The following is an 18,776-nucleotide window of genomic DNA, read 5'->3' on the forward strand; positions in this document are numbered from 1 at the left end:
TTGTGAGCCATTTTGGAGGTTCTGTTCAAGCAACATATATTTTATTTAGCCTAGTTAGGAGACACCAAAGCAGCTTACTTTTCTCTGTTCTCTTTGATTTCATCCTCACAACACCCCCTGTAAGGAGGGTTAGGCTGAGGTGACTGGCCTAAGGTCACCCAGGAGTTTCCACAGCAGAGTGGGGATTCAAAACTGGGCCTCCTAGATTCTAGTCTGGCACTCATAACCACTGTACCACACTGGATGAATGCTTTGTTTCAGATCACAGTGGCTTACAGGTCACTTAATAGAAAGAAAAAGTACTATTATCAGTTTGGAGACTTTTGTATTTTCTGCCCTTTGTGTATGACTGTTGCCTCTTGGCTCAAAACAAGTTTAAACCCCCTTACTCCTACTAGTTGCTTCAGAATTTTTTTTTTGTCATTAAGATAAGCTGTCCTCAAACAAAATGACTTCAATGTACTTTTCTTTCTTTTCTTTTAACTTGACACAAATTGCCACATAATCAAGGTTTCCAACATGGGAAACCTATTCAAAAACCAATAATGGAATATTACACCTACACCTAATTGCAGAGAGAAAGAAATTGCCAGGGTGCCACTCAATGCTGTTTGTCAAGCCCTCCTATGTACCAATTGAAATGTTCATGTTAGCTTTCAAGACACACCATAATGCCTTCTGCCAAATGTATAATGGTTAGTTTCCTATAACATTTTTGTAGTAATAGAAGTGAGGAGTGTTTTGTGTTTAGGCATCAGGAAGTGTTGCTCCATTCATATTTATTTATTTTTGAATTTATACCCTGCCGGGGTTACAGAGGCTTGTGGTCGAATGCAGATATAAACATGACAGTCAAATCAAGGTAAAAACATCATAAAGAAATTGAGATGCCAACAGAATGACTGACAGTGAAGCAGCAGGATGCTTCTAAAAGAACTCCACCAAAACCCTGTAAAAAAGGACAGCTTAGCAAGCCTTGCAAAACTGTAGCAGTGAAGGTGCTTTCAGCTCATCTTCTGGCTGCCAATTCTGAAATGCTAGAACTGCTTATTGAAAAGATACTTGCCCTTACCATAGATGCACTGACAGGGTCTGGTCTGGAAACATATTAAAAAGATGCTGAGCAGTGTGTTGTGATTTCATATCATAGTGCATGTGTTTATATACACATGCACAAGTCTGTCTGGATTGTACAAAATGTGTACATGCTAACCTCCACATAAAATCTTTTTATACAGACATCTCAGAAAGCAAGAATACATTATGTATCTGGATAGGAAAAATTTTCCCTGCTTCTGCATCAAGTAAAAAAAAAATTGTATTTTTTCTTGAAGAAAGAGGAGTCTCTCTGTGGAGGCCTTGTCATTAAAAACATCAAAATTGCATTGCCAAACAAGGGATTGACTGTATCCACCTAAATGTTGCATTTATGGATATATACCCACCTCAACTTTAGTGAGCTTGTGAATGCTTCCACAACATCAGTTAGTTAACACCTGCCATGCTTTGAAAATGTGTGGGTTCATACCATCAGTATGGTTACACTGCTGTGGAGAGAAGATTTTTTTTTCTTTTGTGAGAGTTCCTGCATTTGTTTAAAAACAAGCAAAAAACCAAACAAAAATAGACCTACTTTGATTGGCAGCGGAATTGCTCCTCCAGGTATTAAATGTTCTTTGTAAGATTTTTTAAAAGTTTCCAGCCACAAGGAGTGTGATCAATGTGTATGAGCTGGGAGCTAGTTTACACTGTGATCCTGTGAATCTTAACCTTGACAGAATGGAATTATTTTAATCTATGCACAATGAAAACTAGTTATCTGCCTGTCTTGACTTCAAAAGGGAATATTAAGGAGGGAGTGGAAATCTGCGCTGAACAGGAGTGCCTCTTGCCTTGGCTATGGCATAGTCAGACCTACCCTCATGCTTGTCTTTCCCACATTGTAGTGCTGCCTGCTTTGTGACTCAGGAAAAGAGGCAAAACCACACCAAAGTCCCAGAGGGCTGTTTACCTACCACAGCAAGAGGTCCCCAGTGTGGTGCCCACTAGCTCCTGCCAAATGGTTTTAGAAAGTGTGCAGGGCTTGGCCCTGACCACAGTATATAGCAGGGGTGGCCAAACTCGTTTAATGTAAGAGCCGCATAGAATAAATGTTAGATGTTTTGAGAGCCACAAGACGTGAACATCAGATATGGGAGGGAGAGAGGAGGCAGATGGAAAGAAAGCAGCTTTAATTTTAAATGCATTCTCCAAGCCATTGACTGGCTTGGCTTGGTAAAGTGATTTAGAGAGATAAATGCCTTCTCCAAGCCAGCCGACAGGGCAGCGGGGGCTTCAAGAGCCACACAGTATGTGTGAAAGAGCCACTTGTGGCTCCCGAGCTGCAGTTTGACCATCTCTGGTATATAGCTTTTGAGTTTACAGTGGCCTTATCTAAAGTACTCTACCTGTGCAAATAATTGAATTATATTCTAAAAACACTGGTGTGTGTGTTTGATGCTGTTTAAACACAGTGGAGCATCATAGCTGAAGTGCTAGATGTACCTTTTTGGAATTTCAGTAGAAGTCATCAGATATTCCCAATTTGAATGTTTTCTTTAATATAATTCAGGTGGAAGTTGACAATAACATCACTGCATCAAATTTTGTTCACTTTACCAAAAGCATTAAATGTATTTAAATGGTTTTAATGGTTTTAATGGTTTAATGGTTTCAGATGTATTTAAATGGTTTATGAATATGTGTGTTTGATGTGTTGGTATGTTTGTGGAAGAGCACCTCATTTCGTTGCTCTCTTTTTGTTGAGAACAATGACAATAAATTCATCTATCATCTATCTATCTATCTATCTATTTATGTTCCTGTCAAAATCTGGTCAGAATCTCTCTTTTACTATGCAGATGTGCAAGGAGATATCTCCAGCTCTTCTGCTTCAGCTGTCATTGTTGGAAGTAATAGTGCAGGTTAAAAATGGCTAGGCTCATGAGAGAAAGAGATAGCTAAGAGAAGCGGCACTTTTTCCTTCCCTTTTGCATAGGCTTTAGGTCTCTACGCATGCAAGAAAACATCTTTAAACAATGCAGTGATTTGAAAAGGCATCCAGTTGAACAGAGCTTCTTCCTGCAATGCTGAAGACTTACTATCCGAGTTATGCATAACCTTACTTCTTGATATGTTGTAGTTTGCTCTGCCTCCTGTAGAGCTCATTTTGTGATTGCACTGACCAGAGATGCATGGAGACTAAAAAAGTTTGGGGACCCCTGTACACCACGGAGTAGCATTAGAAATTTGACTTGTGCACACTGAAGCTAGGCCCTGACCAAAGTATAGCATTCTGCGGAGATAGTTGTAGTGTTACTTCTTGGTTAGTCTAGCCCAAAATCTCTTTAGATGGTATAGTAATGGTATGGAAGCCACTGTGGGTTCATCTCATTGCATTGCTTGTATGTTGCTGCCACATGGATGGGACCCATTGAGCATTATTGTTGCCATCAAATGGCTATACTCCTTTCTGTAGGATCTTAGCCTGGAAAGGACTTGTGCAGTTTGCTCCACCCAAATGATGATAGGACTCTAAATATTACAGCAGTTCTGTGGGGTCATCACATAGAATAGTGGTTCCAGTGCTGCTGCTGTAATATCTAAAGCAGGGGTGTCAAACTCATTTGTTATGAGGGCTGGATCTGACATAAATGAGACCTTGTTGGGCTGGGCCATGTGTCCATCTATTTAAGATTAGGTAGCAGAGATATAAATTTTATAAAGAACACAGACAGACACAAATATATATATTAAAAAACTTAAAACCTGCTTAAAATGTTAGCATTCATTGGTCTTAAAGGTGCTTTCTTTGTATTTCTCTCATGGGATCCAGGGAACTGGGCAAAGGAAGCTCTGGCTCTTTCCTTCCTTCCCCAGGAGACTGGGGGGGGGGAGCCTCAGCCAATAGAAGGAAGAGAGGCTTGGCTCAGTAACTCTGCTGTGCAATTGAGAGAGCCTGGCAAAGCAAGCTATTCCTCCCCAAGGGAGGAGCCTCAGCCAGTGGAGAAAATAGAGGTTTTGCTCTGTAGCTCCTGTGCAACTGAGTAAGCCTTGCAAAGCAAGCAGCAATGCAGAAGGAAGCAAGAGGGAGAAGGAAGCAGAGGCCAGCCAGTTGCTCAGGGGCCTGATTCAGCCCCTGAACTGCATGTTTGACACTCCTGATCTAAAGGGCACCAGAGTTCTGTGTGGGAAAGTGAATCTTTGACAGACTCAGGAACAGCCTGAGTAGCTGGGGGAACAGGCTTACAGCGATTGGCTGGAATGTTGCTCTTGTAATGAAAAAGTAACAAAATGAGGTTTGCTTAGCAGCAAAAACATCTCAGGATTGGAGTGCTAGCTGGGGAGTCTTCGAGAGAGGTCAGAGAAGGAGTCTGAAGTGATGACTTTGGGCTGAGGCCGGTCAGTTGTGTGAGAGCAACTGGACTAGGGGCTGAGAACACCCAGTGAGGCTGATCTTCTTGTGGGAGACAGAGCTGTGTGTAGTCTCTGTCAGAAAGAGAGAGTTTGAAGCCAGAAGGGGAAGAAGAAGAAGAAGAAGATATTGGATTTATATCCCGCCCTCCACTCTGAAGAGTCTCAGAGCGGCTCACAATCTCCTTTACCTTCCTCCCCCACAACAGACACCCTGTGAGGTGGGTGGGGCTGGAGGGCTCTCACGGCAGCTGCCCTTTCAAGGACAACCTCTGCCAGAGCTATGGCTGACCCAAGGCCATTCCAGCAGGTGCAAGTGGAGGAGTGGGGAATCAAAACCGGTTCTCCCAGATAAGAGTCCGCACACTTAACCACTACACCAAACTGGGGCAAAAACCAGGTACCTTCTGTGAAGGAGACTCTCTGAGGGAGATCTGCCAGCACTTCAGGCAGTCTCCTGTGTACAAACTAAGATCACACAAAGACATAGTAAAAGGAGAACTGGTTTCTGGTGGTCAGCAGGGTTACCCAAGACTCAGACCAGAAAACTAGCTGTGGGGCCGAGACGCATCAGTAGTGAGGTGCTGGAAATAGACCTCAGGTGTATGAGTCCTGGAAGTTAGCTAGTGGAGTGTCCGTGAGGGAGAATAAACTGGCACCAGTCAGGAGTTCTCTATGTGTGTGCAAGAAAGTTGTTATTTTTATGATTTTGGAGTAGCCAAAGCCTAGGGCTAAACAACTGAACTAACAGCATTCTGAGTGCCCAGAGGGCACTGCCTGCCTGTAAAAGAATTAAGTGGAATTCTGAAGCTTGCCTGTTTTCAAAATCTCCTGCCAGTGTTAAATAAGTTATATTTTACCTCAGCCTGATAAAATTTCTGTGAATAGTAATTGATTATCTGCCAAACATATGCCTGCCAATTCTTTGTTATTGACTAGTTCTAATCAATATTATTTTGATCCCTCTTCCTTGTCTTTTTGTTATCTAATAAATATTTTTGTGGTTTAGAATTTTAAAACAGTCTGGTGCCTAATTTTGAGAAGTCTGACAGGATTTCTGTGAGTGTGACTGAGGGAAGGTGACTGGGGAGAAATTTAAAGTGGTCGCCCTCCCAAGCAGACTCTGACTGGCTCCCTCGCATCCTACAAATTCCTCATTCTGTTGAAGTAAAGAGCTTCTATTTCTGTTGGCACAATTCATGAGGAAGTCTCTGTAGAGTTTTTTGTGTGCCTGAGCACTTGGTGGTTTGGCTATATATAAGAGGCATTGGGTTGGTACAATATTAGATTATTCCTTTTGTGTGAGGTAGGGGATAATGGGGGAGAGAGAGTGACAGAGCAGCTTTCTCAGTGGAAGCTAATGGCTTGCATTGTGCGCAATGCTTTTCTAAACATACCAGACTACAGCTGCCCCGTAAGCCTCTGTTGTCTCTTTACTTGTGTGCTTGTAGAGGATTTATGCTCTTGGCTATCTGCTGCTGCTGTTGAATTGTTGTAGAATTAAATTGTAGCATTTGTATGAGACCCTTGAATTAGTTGCTTTTCACCAAGGCAATATTAGGTATTATGAAAAGTGGAGACCAGTGTGAACATATGTTGGTTAGGGACAGAGGTAGGAATACGGTTGTATAAACAATAGTAGGTCCTATGCCCTGCTAACTTAGTCCAGAGTTTCTGGTCTGGCTGATAGGTTGCCATCATGGGCATGATGCATCTTCCCCCCTGGTGAAGGGTAGAAGCAGGACAGGTAGCCCTTGGTTAGGCTGGAGTAAGTAGGTGGGTTGTTCAAGCGGAGAGCCTGACATCCTCCTCAAGGCTTGGCTGCTGGGATAATCCTGATAGTCTGAGGTGGTGAGTACAGAGGTGCTGGTTATGGTAAGATGTTCTGGGCAGTTATGGTCCTGGTGGAGCAGGTCTGAATGGAAGGGAAGGAATGGTAAGGGAGGAGATTAGCTTCCTCTGACTGAGTGGTCACTGTATTTGTTGCTGGGACAATTCACAATGTCTTAAGTCAAGTGGAAGCACGAGTCCCTTTTGTGCTAGGTCTCCATGTCGATGGTTCACAGAGGGATCCAAACACAACTTGGTGATACTGCTGTTGCTACCGTTCACATCTGTGACCTGTTTTTCAAGAGGTGGCCAAAACAGCAAGGGTCTTCTGAGTGCCATGAAGCACTCCACAGCACCACATTTCTCTGGGCCAAAGCAACCGACTCCTTTCATCCTCCTTACTCCCACTGCTGGCACATGTGGCCTGTTTGCACTTCTTCAGCTCAGTATACACTAAAGTGTATACACTAAAATATCTTCAGCTCAATATGCACTAAAATGGCCTAATTAAATGCTTGGTTCTTAAATTTACTCATTGTTTGAAATAAAATTCACAAGAGCATATCCTGAAATTTCCTGTAGCTGGCATGCTGTCTGTTAAAGCTAAGTGGAATGGGTTTCAGAATCTGTCTTTTAAAGAACGTTTTAATTAATAACCACCATGAACTTAACAGCTTCTGCAAAGCAAAGGTTTGTGGTTTTTGGCATGTTATGGGATTTTGTCTTTCTTGGTGTAAGGAAGTTTATGTATTAGCTTCAGTTTGATCCTGTGAACACAGAGTGACATAACCCAGTGGCGCTTCAGAAGCTAAGCAGGTCAGGTGAGTGCCTGGATGGGATAGTGGGATGTAACTTTCCTGCCTCTCTGCTCCTATTGCAGCAGACTGAACTCCTGAAAATGTTGTGGGGCAGAAGGTCCTCAGGAACCATGTGGAGTGTGTATGGGGCAGCGATCTGGGGTAGGAGGGGGGGATCAATAAAAATCCTTCCTCTTTCCACTGGTGGAAAATGACATTTGTCTTCAACCCAGAATTAGTCAAAGAATAACAAAATGTTCCTAGACCTTTTCTCTCCCTTCTCTAATTTTGTTTTGCATATGCATTTAGATCTAGAAACAGCAATTTTATTCTGAATATCATGGAAACTACCAATAAGAGTTTTATATTCCTTTCCTTTTGCTTTTACTCGATATGCCGTACTCAAACGAATTTGAGTAACTGTGCGGTTTTATATAATTAATTATACAACAAAAGAAATTTCCTTTTCAAAGAATAATTATCTTACATATCAAGGTCTCAGCAATGAAGGATTTTACTTCCTTCTTCTCTCATCCACTTCTCTGTAAGAGGTTAACATTTTAGATTTCTACCCACCTCATTAGAAGAAATTACAGATGACAAGGACATCCCTTTTAAAGCTATATAACTGCATAAGCGATTTTGTTTTCCTTGACAGCACCATGTTGTCAGAAGTGTGAGAACACTTTCTAAAACCCTGATTGTTGATGTCTCTGCAGCAAGCGGCTTCTCTGCGATGTGGTGATTGTTGCGGAAGATGTTGAGATTGAAGCCCATCGTATTGTCCTAGCAGCCTGCAGTCCGTATTTCTGTGCAATGTTTACAGGTAACCTTGTGCCTCCTAGCAAAGTATCATTATTCCTTTAAGGTATGTATTTGGTACCAGTGTTGTGCTTGGTGCTGCTACTGATGGGAGATGCAACTTTTGAGATACCGCTCTATTTTCTTCGAATCATCGTCCCATTACAGTTGGAATTAGAGGCCTATGGTTGTATGGAAGTGTTCCTCTGAAACAGGAATAAATATAGAATTCATGGCTGTACAAGCAAATGCTCATGAGCATTTCTAATGATCAGTTATTATGGAGTGGTTCATCCCACAGATCAGGCAAATTTAAGTTGTCTTGCAGATATTTTGTTTTGAACAATTGCAGTCAAATTTACTCAGTCTCTGTGACAGGTTTCTTCACATGAGCAGTCCATCTCATGTTAAAAGGTACGAATTTGGCCTTGAGTTGCTGTAAGTGAACTTTATGAATTATATTCAAAGAGAACATAAGGAGCATCATGGAGCATAACCCAGATCTGTAGCACAAGTGTAGGGCAGACAGCATAATCAACCTTTTTTGTAAAAAGACATCACTTCAGTGGTACAGGGAACTGTCAAAAATTGCCACCCCCTGTTAAGAAAATGCAAGTTTTCTGAACTATGTGCTTAGATATTGGCTGATAGCTTTTAACATTGAAAATTTGCTTTTCTGGTAAGCTCTGTTTTTTCTGCAAACAATAAACAGTAAATGGTATAATTGCTACAGATTCTAGTGAGGTATCTCAGATTGTATTGCAGATAAAATAGAAAGGTCTTGTGGCTTGTGCTTTCATGGCGTAAAGTCATGAGCCTTTTTCATCATACGCATGAATTATACACGCAATTGGTGTATGTGTGTATACAGTATACATATATATAGTCAGAAGTGTGCTGTTTGGTATTGTGCCTTTTGGTAGAGACAGGACCTTTTCAGTAATAGCACCCTGCTTTTTTTGAATATGCTCCCCCCATTATGCTTGCCTAATGCCTGCTTTACTTTTATTTCAGACAACAGGCTAAAATGCATCTTTTACATAGGCTTTTAGTTCAGGGTTTATCCTATCAGTTTTTAATGGTCTGCCTCTGTTTTATGGATAATTTTAATTTTGTTTCTGTTTTTAGTATTGTATCTTTACATTGTAAGCTGCTTTGAACAGAGCTCTGAAGCAGCAGCATAGAAATTATTCTCAGTTTTCAAAGTTTTATTGAATTTCATACAGGGGAAAAATAGGGGTTGGAAGGAAAGGAATGGGGGCAGAGATACAAAAGGGGGAAGAAGATAGATTACAATTGTTTCTACTTTAGAGCATAGAAATATTCTAACTAAAGATGAGAAGCAGCTCAAATATATTTGGACTTTGCAAAGAGATCTCACAGTCTGTACCTCTTGGATGGCATGGCTTCTTCTTCCCATTGCTTATGACTTTTTGTCTCTGTACCGTAAGCCAGCTGTACACACATTTCATATATTTGATGAAGTAGACTGTTGTCCACAAAAGTTTTTGCCCTGGTAAGTTTATTAGACAAATAAGAAGAGATACACACATAGTTAAGTACAGGTGTGAATTTGTCAAGTGTGACAAACATCATATGGGATTCAGGAGTTATGAACAAAACAATGAATGACCTGTAGGAAACTTGTCCTGTGTGAAGTGACCCTTAAGACACAAGGAGATACTAATTTAAAGCATATTAGAAGGCTAAACTACACGATGCATTTTTAAGAAGTGCAGAAAGTGCCCATGGAGTTACTTTGACATAGGAAAATGACATGGAGGTGCTGCTGCAGCTTCTCCTGGTGCCACTGCCTTGATCTGAACTGGGCTCTACAGTGCTTGGGGAAATAAGTTTCCTGCAGCTACCATGTAAACTGTGAGGAAACTGACCTGATTCACTAAAAACCTACTACAGGGTTGCCACTTTCTGGAAAGTCAGGGAAATGGAAATTGGTCAGGGAAAGTCAGGGAAATTGGTCTGAAGTCAAGGAAAGTCAGGGAAATTGTGATTAAAATATGTTAAAGCAGTGGAGTTTTCACCTGCTGTTCTTGTGGCAACTGGAATAGAGAAGTAGCAGAATACAAGTAAAACTTAATGATGCCCTTTCTCAGCGCCACCTTTTTCTCAGCTCCACCCCCAGCAACCAGCCTAATGTGTTTGTTGAGCTTTCCACCTGCATGATTTCGAAGGTCTGCCTGTTGCATTTGCAAAGCACGGCTAGTTTAAATGTTTAGCAACATACAAACTTTAAACATCTTACTGTTTTCATCCCTACCTGCTAGTACTGGATTTAACTTACATATAAAAATAAACATGTTTTTGGGTCATGCTTGTATATGGAATGGACATTTTGTCTCCTGCTAAACCCAGTACAGAGTTGCAAATGAGTTTTGCTGCTGTTGGATTTCACAAACTAGCACTTTCTGCTCTGCACCATGCAAAGTAAATTTTGCAAATGTGATTGCTTGTTCTTGCTGGAGTTTGCAGAGTACCAGCTCTCTCACCCTCTTTCCTGACTTCTCCCATGCATAAAGGTTGCAAATGAGGGTTGTTTGCATCTCTAGCTTGCAGAAACTCCACCTCCTTTCTTGCTGCTGATCTGTTCATTACACTTTCTGGAATCAGAAAGTGAAACTGAAACTTTCCTAGCTTTGGAAAGTTTCTACTTGCCAGAAACAAATCTGCTAACATCTTGATGTCAGGCGGGTGGTTCTGTGTACGGCTCTTTCTGAAACCACATTGCGAAGGTGGCTTCTAAGAGAACAGTTTTTAATATGCAGTGGCTGGATTTCAAACTTCATCCTGACTTTGTTCAATGGCTATCACCAGTTGCTGGAGACAAATGCAAAGGTTATTGTAAAGTATGCTAAAAAACCTTTGAACTAAGTAATATGGGAATTAGAACTGTGGAGTCTCATGCACAAGGACCATTACATCAGAAGAATCTGAAAATTAAATCAAATCAGCAGTCCATCGCAATATATTTAGGTTCAAAGCCAAGTACAAGTTCAGAGAGTAAAACCAGAGAGGGTGAAGAGACAGCCCCTGCGAAAACTGGAAAACATGACCAGAGTGATGAAAATGGCAAAGAATTACCTACCACACAAACTAGTATGGCTGCCTGTGTAATCAAGGACTGTGTCAGGACAGCAGAGTGCCTGTGGGCTTTGCAACTGGTGATGAAGAAGATGTCATTTAACTCTTGTAACAACATCTGTAATGCTGTGGACCAAAATTATATATGGTTCCTCTTAATTTTAAGTTTGGGCCGGCTTGAGGCCTGCTTATAAATTTTTAAATGTTTTTTTTTTTTGGGGGGGGGGAAGCCCTAGAACCTAAAGGTCAGGCCCATTAGAGAGGGCCTTGAGTTGGTGCACCTGCAGATTTGTTGCCCAGGGAACTGAAGGGAGACACCTGTGGCTGACACCCATATCTGGGTCTCATTAATGTTATGTTGTGGAGTTGAGTTCTGATTGGGTTTTTCGAATCTACCCACGAGGGCTCCTTAAGAATAAAAGATTACCTTTTTCTTGGCTCTGAGCCCTCTACGGGACGATTGGACTAGACTCTGGGACCCTAGACTCTACGCTAGGGCTCTCTGTTTGTGGATTCAATGGACTTTGTTGCCTGATATCTTTGGAACCATATGGTACCTTTAGTTAAGTATATTTTGCAATGTTATTGTTTTGGCTCACTGCTCTTAATGATAATTTTTAAGCCTATCTTTAAATAAACTCTTTTTTGGTTTTAAAAAAGAGCTTTCTTGTCGCCTTGTGTGGGGGGTTGTAGCAACATGCCAAAAGCTTACTCGACCGCCCCGAAGGTCACCTAATCTACCAAATAAGAAAAAATACCTTGTCTGGGGAACTCCCGGCCACATCTGCTGTGGTTGGGCTTTCCCTGGTCTTAGAGGATAAAACTCTGAGGTTGGGCTGGGATCTCAGAGTGTAAAAATAAATCCAGCCTGGATCCGGTTTTGGGTCTGGATATTTGGATTTTTGTTTGAGCCACCATTCTAACGGCCCGCCTGGTCTCGGTCATAAGGGTCGGACCGTTACAACATCAGAGAGTTATTCAAGCGAATGCTTTCAGATAGCAAGATAGCTCAACAGTTTCATCTTGGAAAAACAAAAGCAATGTATGTTGTTGCTTTTGGCTTGGCACCATATTTCTCTGATCTTTTACTGAAGCAGCTGAAACAATGCCAAACATTTGTTATCTGTTTTGATGAAGGTGGTTCAAAAGGGACAGATGGATTTAGTGGTTCGTTTTTGGGTTAATTACTGTCATAAAGTTTCCACACAGTATCTAGCCAGTGTTTTTCTTCAAACTGCTACTGCTGAAGACCTTCTTCAGAAGTTTCAAGAAGGCATGTCTTTTTTTATCAGGTGCAAAATTATTGCAAGTATCTATGGATGGACCAAATTTTTCAGAGAAAACTAAAAGAAGAAATTAAAACCAACGTTGACTGTAAAGAAGAAAGAAAATAATGGATTGACTTTGGAACTTGTAGCCTTCATGTTGTACATGGGTCTTTTAAAACAGGGTTGCAGGCAGTGAAATGGGACCTGAATTCAGTCTTGCGCAACATGTAATCTGTTCAAAGATTCCCCTGCTAGGAGGGCATCGGATTGTTTTGTAGAAAAAAAGGTGGTGGAGCTCATCCAGGGGTTGTTATGCAGCTGCACATACTATTCAATGCACAAGGAGGTGGAACTCTCAGAAGGAGGAGGTGGAACTCTCAGAAAGGTGCAGGAGCTGTGCTCCTGTGAGCTCCCACTGAATCTGAGGCCTGGAGGGCATCATACACTGCTTTGACTGGAAGCACACTATTTCCTCTGAAGTTTTGCTCCATTAGGTGGTTGGAGAATGTTAAGTGCCTTGATAGAGCTATGACTGTTTTTGACAACATCAAGAAGTATATGGAAGAAGCAAAACTCCCCCACAGTAAACCTGCAATTTGTATAAAAGCCGCAATGCAAGATCCACTCATGAAGTGCAACATGGCTTTCATGAAAATGATTGCTGGAGATTGTAAACCATTTCTACAAAGGTTTCAAAACCAAAAACCATTGGCACCTTTTTTGTATGAAGAACTTTATAAGCTAATCAAGAAGTTAATGAGTCGTTGCATAATGAGCCGCCCTGAGACACTTCGGTGAGAAGGGCGGGATATAAGTTCAAATATAAATAAATAAATTTGGAAATGCTGCAAAAAGTGTCTTCAGGTTCCCAGTTGTTAACAATTGACATGAAATTGTCTGAGAACTTGCTTGACAGAAGCAAGGTTGACATTGGCAAAGAAGTTGTTGAAACTAAACTGAGTGAACGTAAAGTGACCGAGTTTTGCCTAGGGTGTCGAAACATGGTAGTAGCTGTTGTTGAAAAGTTGATTGAGAGAAGTCCTTTGAAGTTCAAGATGGTGCGTGGCCTATCAGCATTAGATCCTACTATCATTTTATACAAGCCAAATCTTGGAATCACCAGAATAGAGGCTGTTCTTGAAGCTCTACATGCAGCAAATCAGATCAATGACACAGCAGCGGAAAAATCAAAGCAACGATATACTTTAACCACAGCTGCCCACAATGAGTTCAAGGCTCAATTTCAAGCATATGTCACAGAACAAAATGATGAAGTTGGACTGGATACATTTTACAGTGGTATTTTGATGTCCAACAAAAGTTTCCCAGACCTATGGACTGTTGTCAAAATGTGCCTTATCCTGTCTCATGGTAATGCTTCTGTTGGAAAGTGGATTTTCAGTTAATAAGTCAATGTTAATTGAGAACTTGCATGGAGAAACTGTTGTCTGTCAATGTCAGGTTTACGATGCTGTCTTGAACTGTGGAGGTCTTGAATCGGTTGTAATTGATAGGAATCTGTTGCAGTCAGTCAGGCAAGCTCATGCACGCTACACAGAGCACTTGGAGCCTAAACACCATAAGCAACAAGAAGAAATTCAGAAGAAAAGAAGAAACTTGAGGGACAAATTAAACATCTTGCAAATGCTAAAAAAAGACCGAGAGAAGAAGCCAAAATGGAAGAGGAAACTATTGATGAGAAACTCAAAGAGTTACAAAATAGAGAAAACTGTAGAAGTGATAGTTTTATATCTGAAATCTTCATTCTTTAAAAGCAGGTTACTTGTATTCTAATTTCTAACTTGATTATTACTGCAATTTCAAAACTGTAAGTTTCATAATGTGGCTGCAGAGAAACCATTCTAGATAGAACGTTTATATACTTTTTAGTGTACCCTTAAAACAATAACAAAAATGTTATGTCATTTGTTAGCATTCAGAGTTTACTTGAATTGAAGTTTGTATCTTGGTGTAATTTTTGGTGCAATTGCAAAACAGACGTTGCTGCAGTTAATGTTGAAAGAAGCTGATATTAAATCTCTTACTTTGACAAATACTTTTGCAGTTAAAACTTGTGTAGTTGTAGAGTGGAACATTTCATTAAGTCTTGCATTAATGCAACATGACCTATTCATTTTTTAACTTGTGGTTATAGTTCCATGGTCCCCAACCTTTTTGGCACTGGGGACCGGTTTTGTGGAAGACAATTTTTCAGTGGACTGAGGGGGGGGGGGGGGCAGCAATGATTCTGGGATGATACAATTGTGCACTTTATTTTGGTGTGGTAGTTAAGTGTGCAGACTCTTATCTGGGAGAACCGGGTTTGATTCCCCACTCCTTTACATGCACCTGCTGGAATGGCCTTGAGTTAGCGATAGCTCTCGCAGAGTTGTCGTTGAAAGGGCAGCTTCTGGGAGAGCCCTCTCAGCCCCACCCACCTCACAGAGTGTCTGTTGTGGGGTAGGAGGATAAAGGAGATCATGAGCGACTCTGAGATTCAGTGTGGACAGCAGGATATAAATCCATTGTCTTATTATTTATTACTACTGCATTGTAATATATAATGAAATAATGATATAACTCACAGCCCGGTTGCTAACAGGCCGTGGACCAGTACTGGTCCACAGAGCAGGGGTTGAAGATCCCTGTTATATCTGAGTGGTGGAAAATTGCCCCCAACACTGCCATCTAAGGGAGGAAAGGGAATGTGGAAGAAAAGATTGGCCCTGAAGTTTAGTTTTTGGGCTGGGCTAGTTCAGTGTTTATTTAGTTGTGAGCCCCCTGCTTTTGCCTCTGGTCTTAGACCGAGCTCCAGTCATGACCTCAAGGGCCAGGACACCACCACAAGCCATTTCCCAGGTTTTGGGCATGGGGGAAGAAGGGAGCTCTGAGGACCAGGTCTAGAAGCACAGCAGGTGCGCCACTTTCATTTCATTTATTTGATTTATATTTGATTTGACGCCACTGTTGTGAGAGAGAGCCAGGAGGTGTCCAGCCCAGGAGAGGCCATTTGGGAAACAATGTGTTTGGGGAGGCAACCTGGTGGGATGGGAAGAGTGGGTCCACCTTCTTGCCTGCAGTACCCACCCTGAGAGGGAGGGGCCGCTAAGGGTTATATGGTTCGATGGGCTACCCATTCCGCCTGATGCCAAGGTCTAAGATGGGAAGAAGGCGTGGGAATCAGCTGCGATGATGGTCTACAGGTTGGCCCATTGGCCTCCATCCTGTGAGAAACAGAGGCAATTGGTCATAGGGGTGGAGGGTGGGCTGAAGGCACTGGATTTAAAAGGGAATAGATTGACTGGCTGGGGAGGAAGGTCCCAAGTCTCTATCCACCTTCCTAGGTTGCATAGAGATAAATCTTGGGGGATGGAGCTTAGGGGTGAGAGGAAGGGACCATGGTGAGTCTGAACCCCACTACTCTTATGAAGATCTGAGGCCATGTCAGCTTTTCTGGAGAAAAATCAAGCCCTGGAGCATCACGACCCTCCACCCATGGACCGAGAGGTGCCAGGGATTGACAGTGACGTAATGAAGACTAGAATTAAGAAGGTTTTGTACTCAGATTGCCCAATGTACAGCTGCTTAGCTAATGTAGGAATGCTTCACATATACAAATAACTCGGGGAGCCTTGCCTGATATTCTCTCTCATACAGCCAGCAAAAATAAATGCTGTGTGATCTTAGACGCCCACCCTCAAGCTGCTGCCTCCATGAGTTATAGCAACCCATGGAGTTTTGGATAAGATTAAAGATTTTTTTCAATGAACAAGAATGCAGTTGTAGCTGCTATACTTCAGTACAAAAGGCCCATGTATCCCTTCTGTTATACATTTACCCTGAGCTGGATCCAGAGGAAAAACTTGTGGAAAGATATGATTGAGCAGGTTTGATTTGATTCCTTCTCTCAACCACTCGCTACTTGTTTTGAAATTTTTCTGTTATGGTTTGAGGACCTTCCTGAACAGTCTGCACCACAGTATAAAGGGCTGCAATAAAGATGGGGGAATTGGATGAGATGTCTTTGGCACTTCAATGCAATATCTCATATTGGGGCACATTTTGTTAATGAGGCTCTCTTGACCCTCAGAGAACATTTTCAGGACAAGCAGGAGACTATTGAGGGAAGGTAGGGAGAGGCCAACTCCTTCCATGAGGATTTCCATGTAGAAATCAATATTGAATACAAAACTCAGAATCTGTAGAATCTCAGATTTCATTTTTTGTTTATGGAGAAACTTCTGGTATCTTAAAACTATGAATTTAGGCTTGAGATTATGTTGGCAATGCCTAATAAATCCTGAGAAGCCAACCATAGGATGGGAATTTGGCTCAAGCAATATATCTGTAAGTGCAGAAGTTCCACATCCTGCTCGATACTTTGTCCCTGCCAGGCTTAGCAGAAACAAATTAAATTACACAAGGCCAAATATCTGCACATAAACTATAGCTGGGATAGAATTCTTTTGTGGTGCAGGATTTTGATTATTATTCATTTCTTTTACAGATAGTATACACATCCCTTGCTGGCACCCATCATACTGTACCACATAGAAGCTCTTGGCTGCAAAATAAAGGACCTTCAGAAGTCTCCAGGGGCTTAAGTAGACTAGAGACGAGATATCAGAGATCAAATCTCTTGATGTCTTTAGTTTCATTTAAGAGCAGCCACAAGGGAGCCCAATTTGGATTGGAGCCATGGTAGTGGAATAGAAAGACAGTTTCTTTCTCCCTCCCTTTCTCAAGGTAAACTTTTGAATGAATATAAGGTGGAGAGTGGGTACTTATAAATGTACCGTGATCGTGTTATTCACACTGCTTAGGAGACATCCATAATACCTGAAAAATCAGATGTTCAGCGAAACTGGGGTGTTAACACTGTCCATTTTAACACATATGGGCTTCATGAAAAATGAAAGTAACGAAATGCGGCATTCTGTTGTACTTTTGTCCGAGATCTAGTTATATATGTATTACAAATAGAGTGGCTTATCAACGTTACGTAATCCATTCTGTAGCAGTTTGTGGCATGCAAGCAGGATTCTATTCTTGCCATCCAGCATCTGGAAAATATGCTGCCAGCATATCTTGCAGGCTTCAGAATCAAAGGATGGGACTTCCAGTAGTTAAGGGGAAAGGTGGACGGCTGTCATTAAGTCGTGACATCGATCGTGCTCTCTAGACATGAAGAAAGCACAACATCATGTATAAAGGCTGAGGAAAGCTACAGAATAACCATGATTACTTATAGTGAGAAAAATGCAATGTGTGGGGGAGGGTTGGGGGGGAGCACTTTCAAGTCCATAATCTGCTTTCCTGCAAAACATCGTCTTTAGAATGTTCTCATTCAAATGACCCTAACGCAAGATTGAGCAAAGCTCAGTATCTTAGGAAGTGCTCAGGTTAGTGGCAGAACATACAATATAAAACTCAGTATGATATGGGGACTTCCGGGATTTGGAGAATGCTGAGCTGACCTGCCTCTCTAAGGGGGGCAGACTGGAGCTTCTGTTTGGTGTAGTAAAGGGCACATTTTTGTCTTCTGCCTACTTTTCTCAGTGAGAGATTAGTCCAAGATATGCACAGGAAACTTTGAGGTGATTTACCTTGGCTTAAAGGGAGTCCCGTGGGGGGGGGCTCCTTTGAGGCTTTGAGGGATCCCTGGAGAAGAGTTGCATATTCATCATCTGCAGAAGCTTACAGAGTCATTTATTTGACATAAGCTTGACAAGATCCTAATCTTCTTTGAGACTGCTAAACATCTGATGCTATACAAGACCAGTGTTGATCTGGATAACCTTAGAAAAGGTACTGATTGCTATCTAACATTCCGGGACTATTTTAAAGCAAACAAAATAATATTAGAAGGTGGGAAAGAGAAAGTTTGAAAGCTTGGAAGAAAAAGAGGAGAACGGGTGAATTTTGGATTTTGTTAAATTAAGGACAGTGTTAAAAATTGGAAAGGAATTTATTGTTTTGTCTACCTGTGGTCATGGAGTGAAAGCACCATCGTCAGAGATCTGCAGTTTCTACAGTCAACGCAGGAAATACGTCAAGTATCGTGAGACTTTGTTACCAGTGAGAACGTGACTTGGGGCAAGCAAAGCAGGAAGTAACTATTGGAGAAGAAGTGGACCTACTCTAGGATTGTATCATCATAGAAAAATATCAGTGGCCATTACTGGGAGGCTAAATTTAAAAAAAATTAATATCTGAGCCTGGGAAGGTTGGAGGACGGCGAAATTAGGCTCATTTGAAAGGGCAAGTTCTAATATATCAAACCTGATAGTTGAAATTTAATTTGGTGATATCAAATTTTTTGCTGTTTTTGTAATGTCAGAGTCAAAGGTAACCCGTGCAAGGGCTGCACGGGGGAAAACTTTATAAGAATGGTAAAGGCAATATATACTGAACAACGTGCAAAGTTATGTATAGATGCAGATCTTACAGATGAAATGATAATCAGCAAAGGTACAAGACAAGGTTGTCCGCTTTCACCTTCGTTGTTTATAATGACTCTTGAAATTTT

The 18,776-nt window shown here is 41.5% G+C and overlaps 1 protein-coding gene across 2 annotated transcripts in view; it reads left to right on the forward strand.

The window, feature by feature from the left end:
• Positions 1-18,776, forward strand: part of KLHL3 (kelch like family member 3) — an 80,511-nt gene that overhangs the window by 16,148 nt on the left and 45,587 nt on the right. For both annotated transcript variants that reach the window (XM_060240413.1, XM_060240414.1), the window contains exon 3: positions 7,799-7,905. In XM_060240413.1, the coding sequence (XP_060096396.1) occupies positions 7,799-7,905 (107 nt within the window). The remainder of the gene's footprint in view (positions 1-7,798; positions 7,906-18,776) is intronic.

The sequence above is a fragment of the Heteronotia binoei genome, chromosome 5, assembly GCF_032191835.1.
Source record: "Heteronotia binoei isolate CCM8104 ecotype False Entrance Well chromosome 5, APGP_CSIRO_Hbin_v1, whole genome shotgun sequence".
Taxonomy (NCBI): Eukaryota; Metazoa; Chordata; class Lepidosauria; order Squamata; family Gekkonidae; genus Heteronotia; species Heteronotia binoei.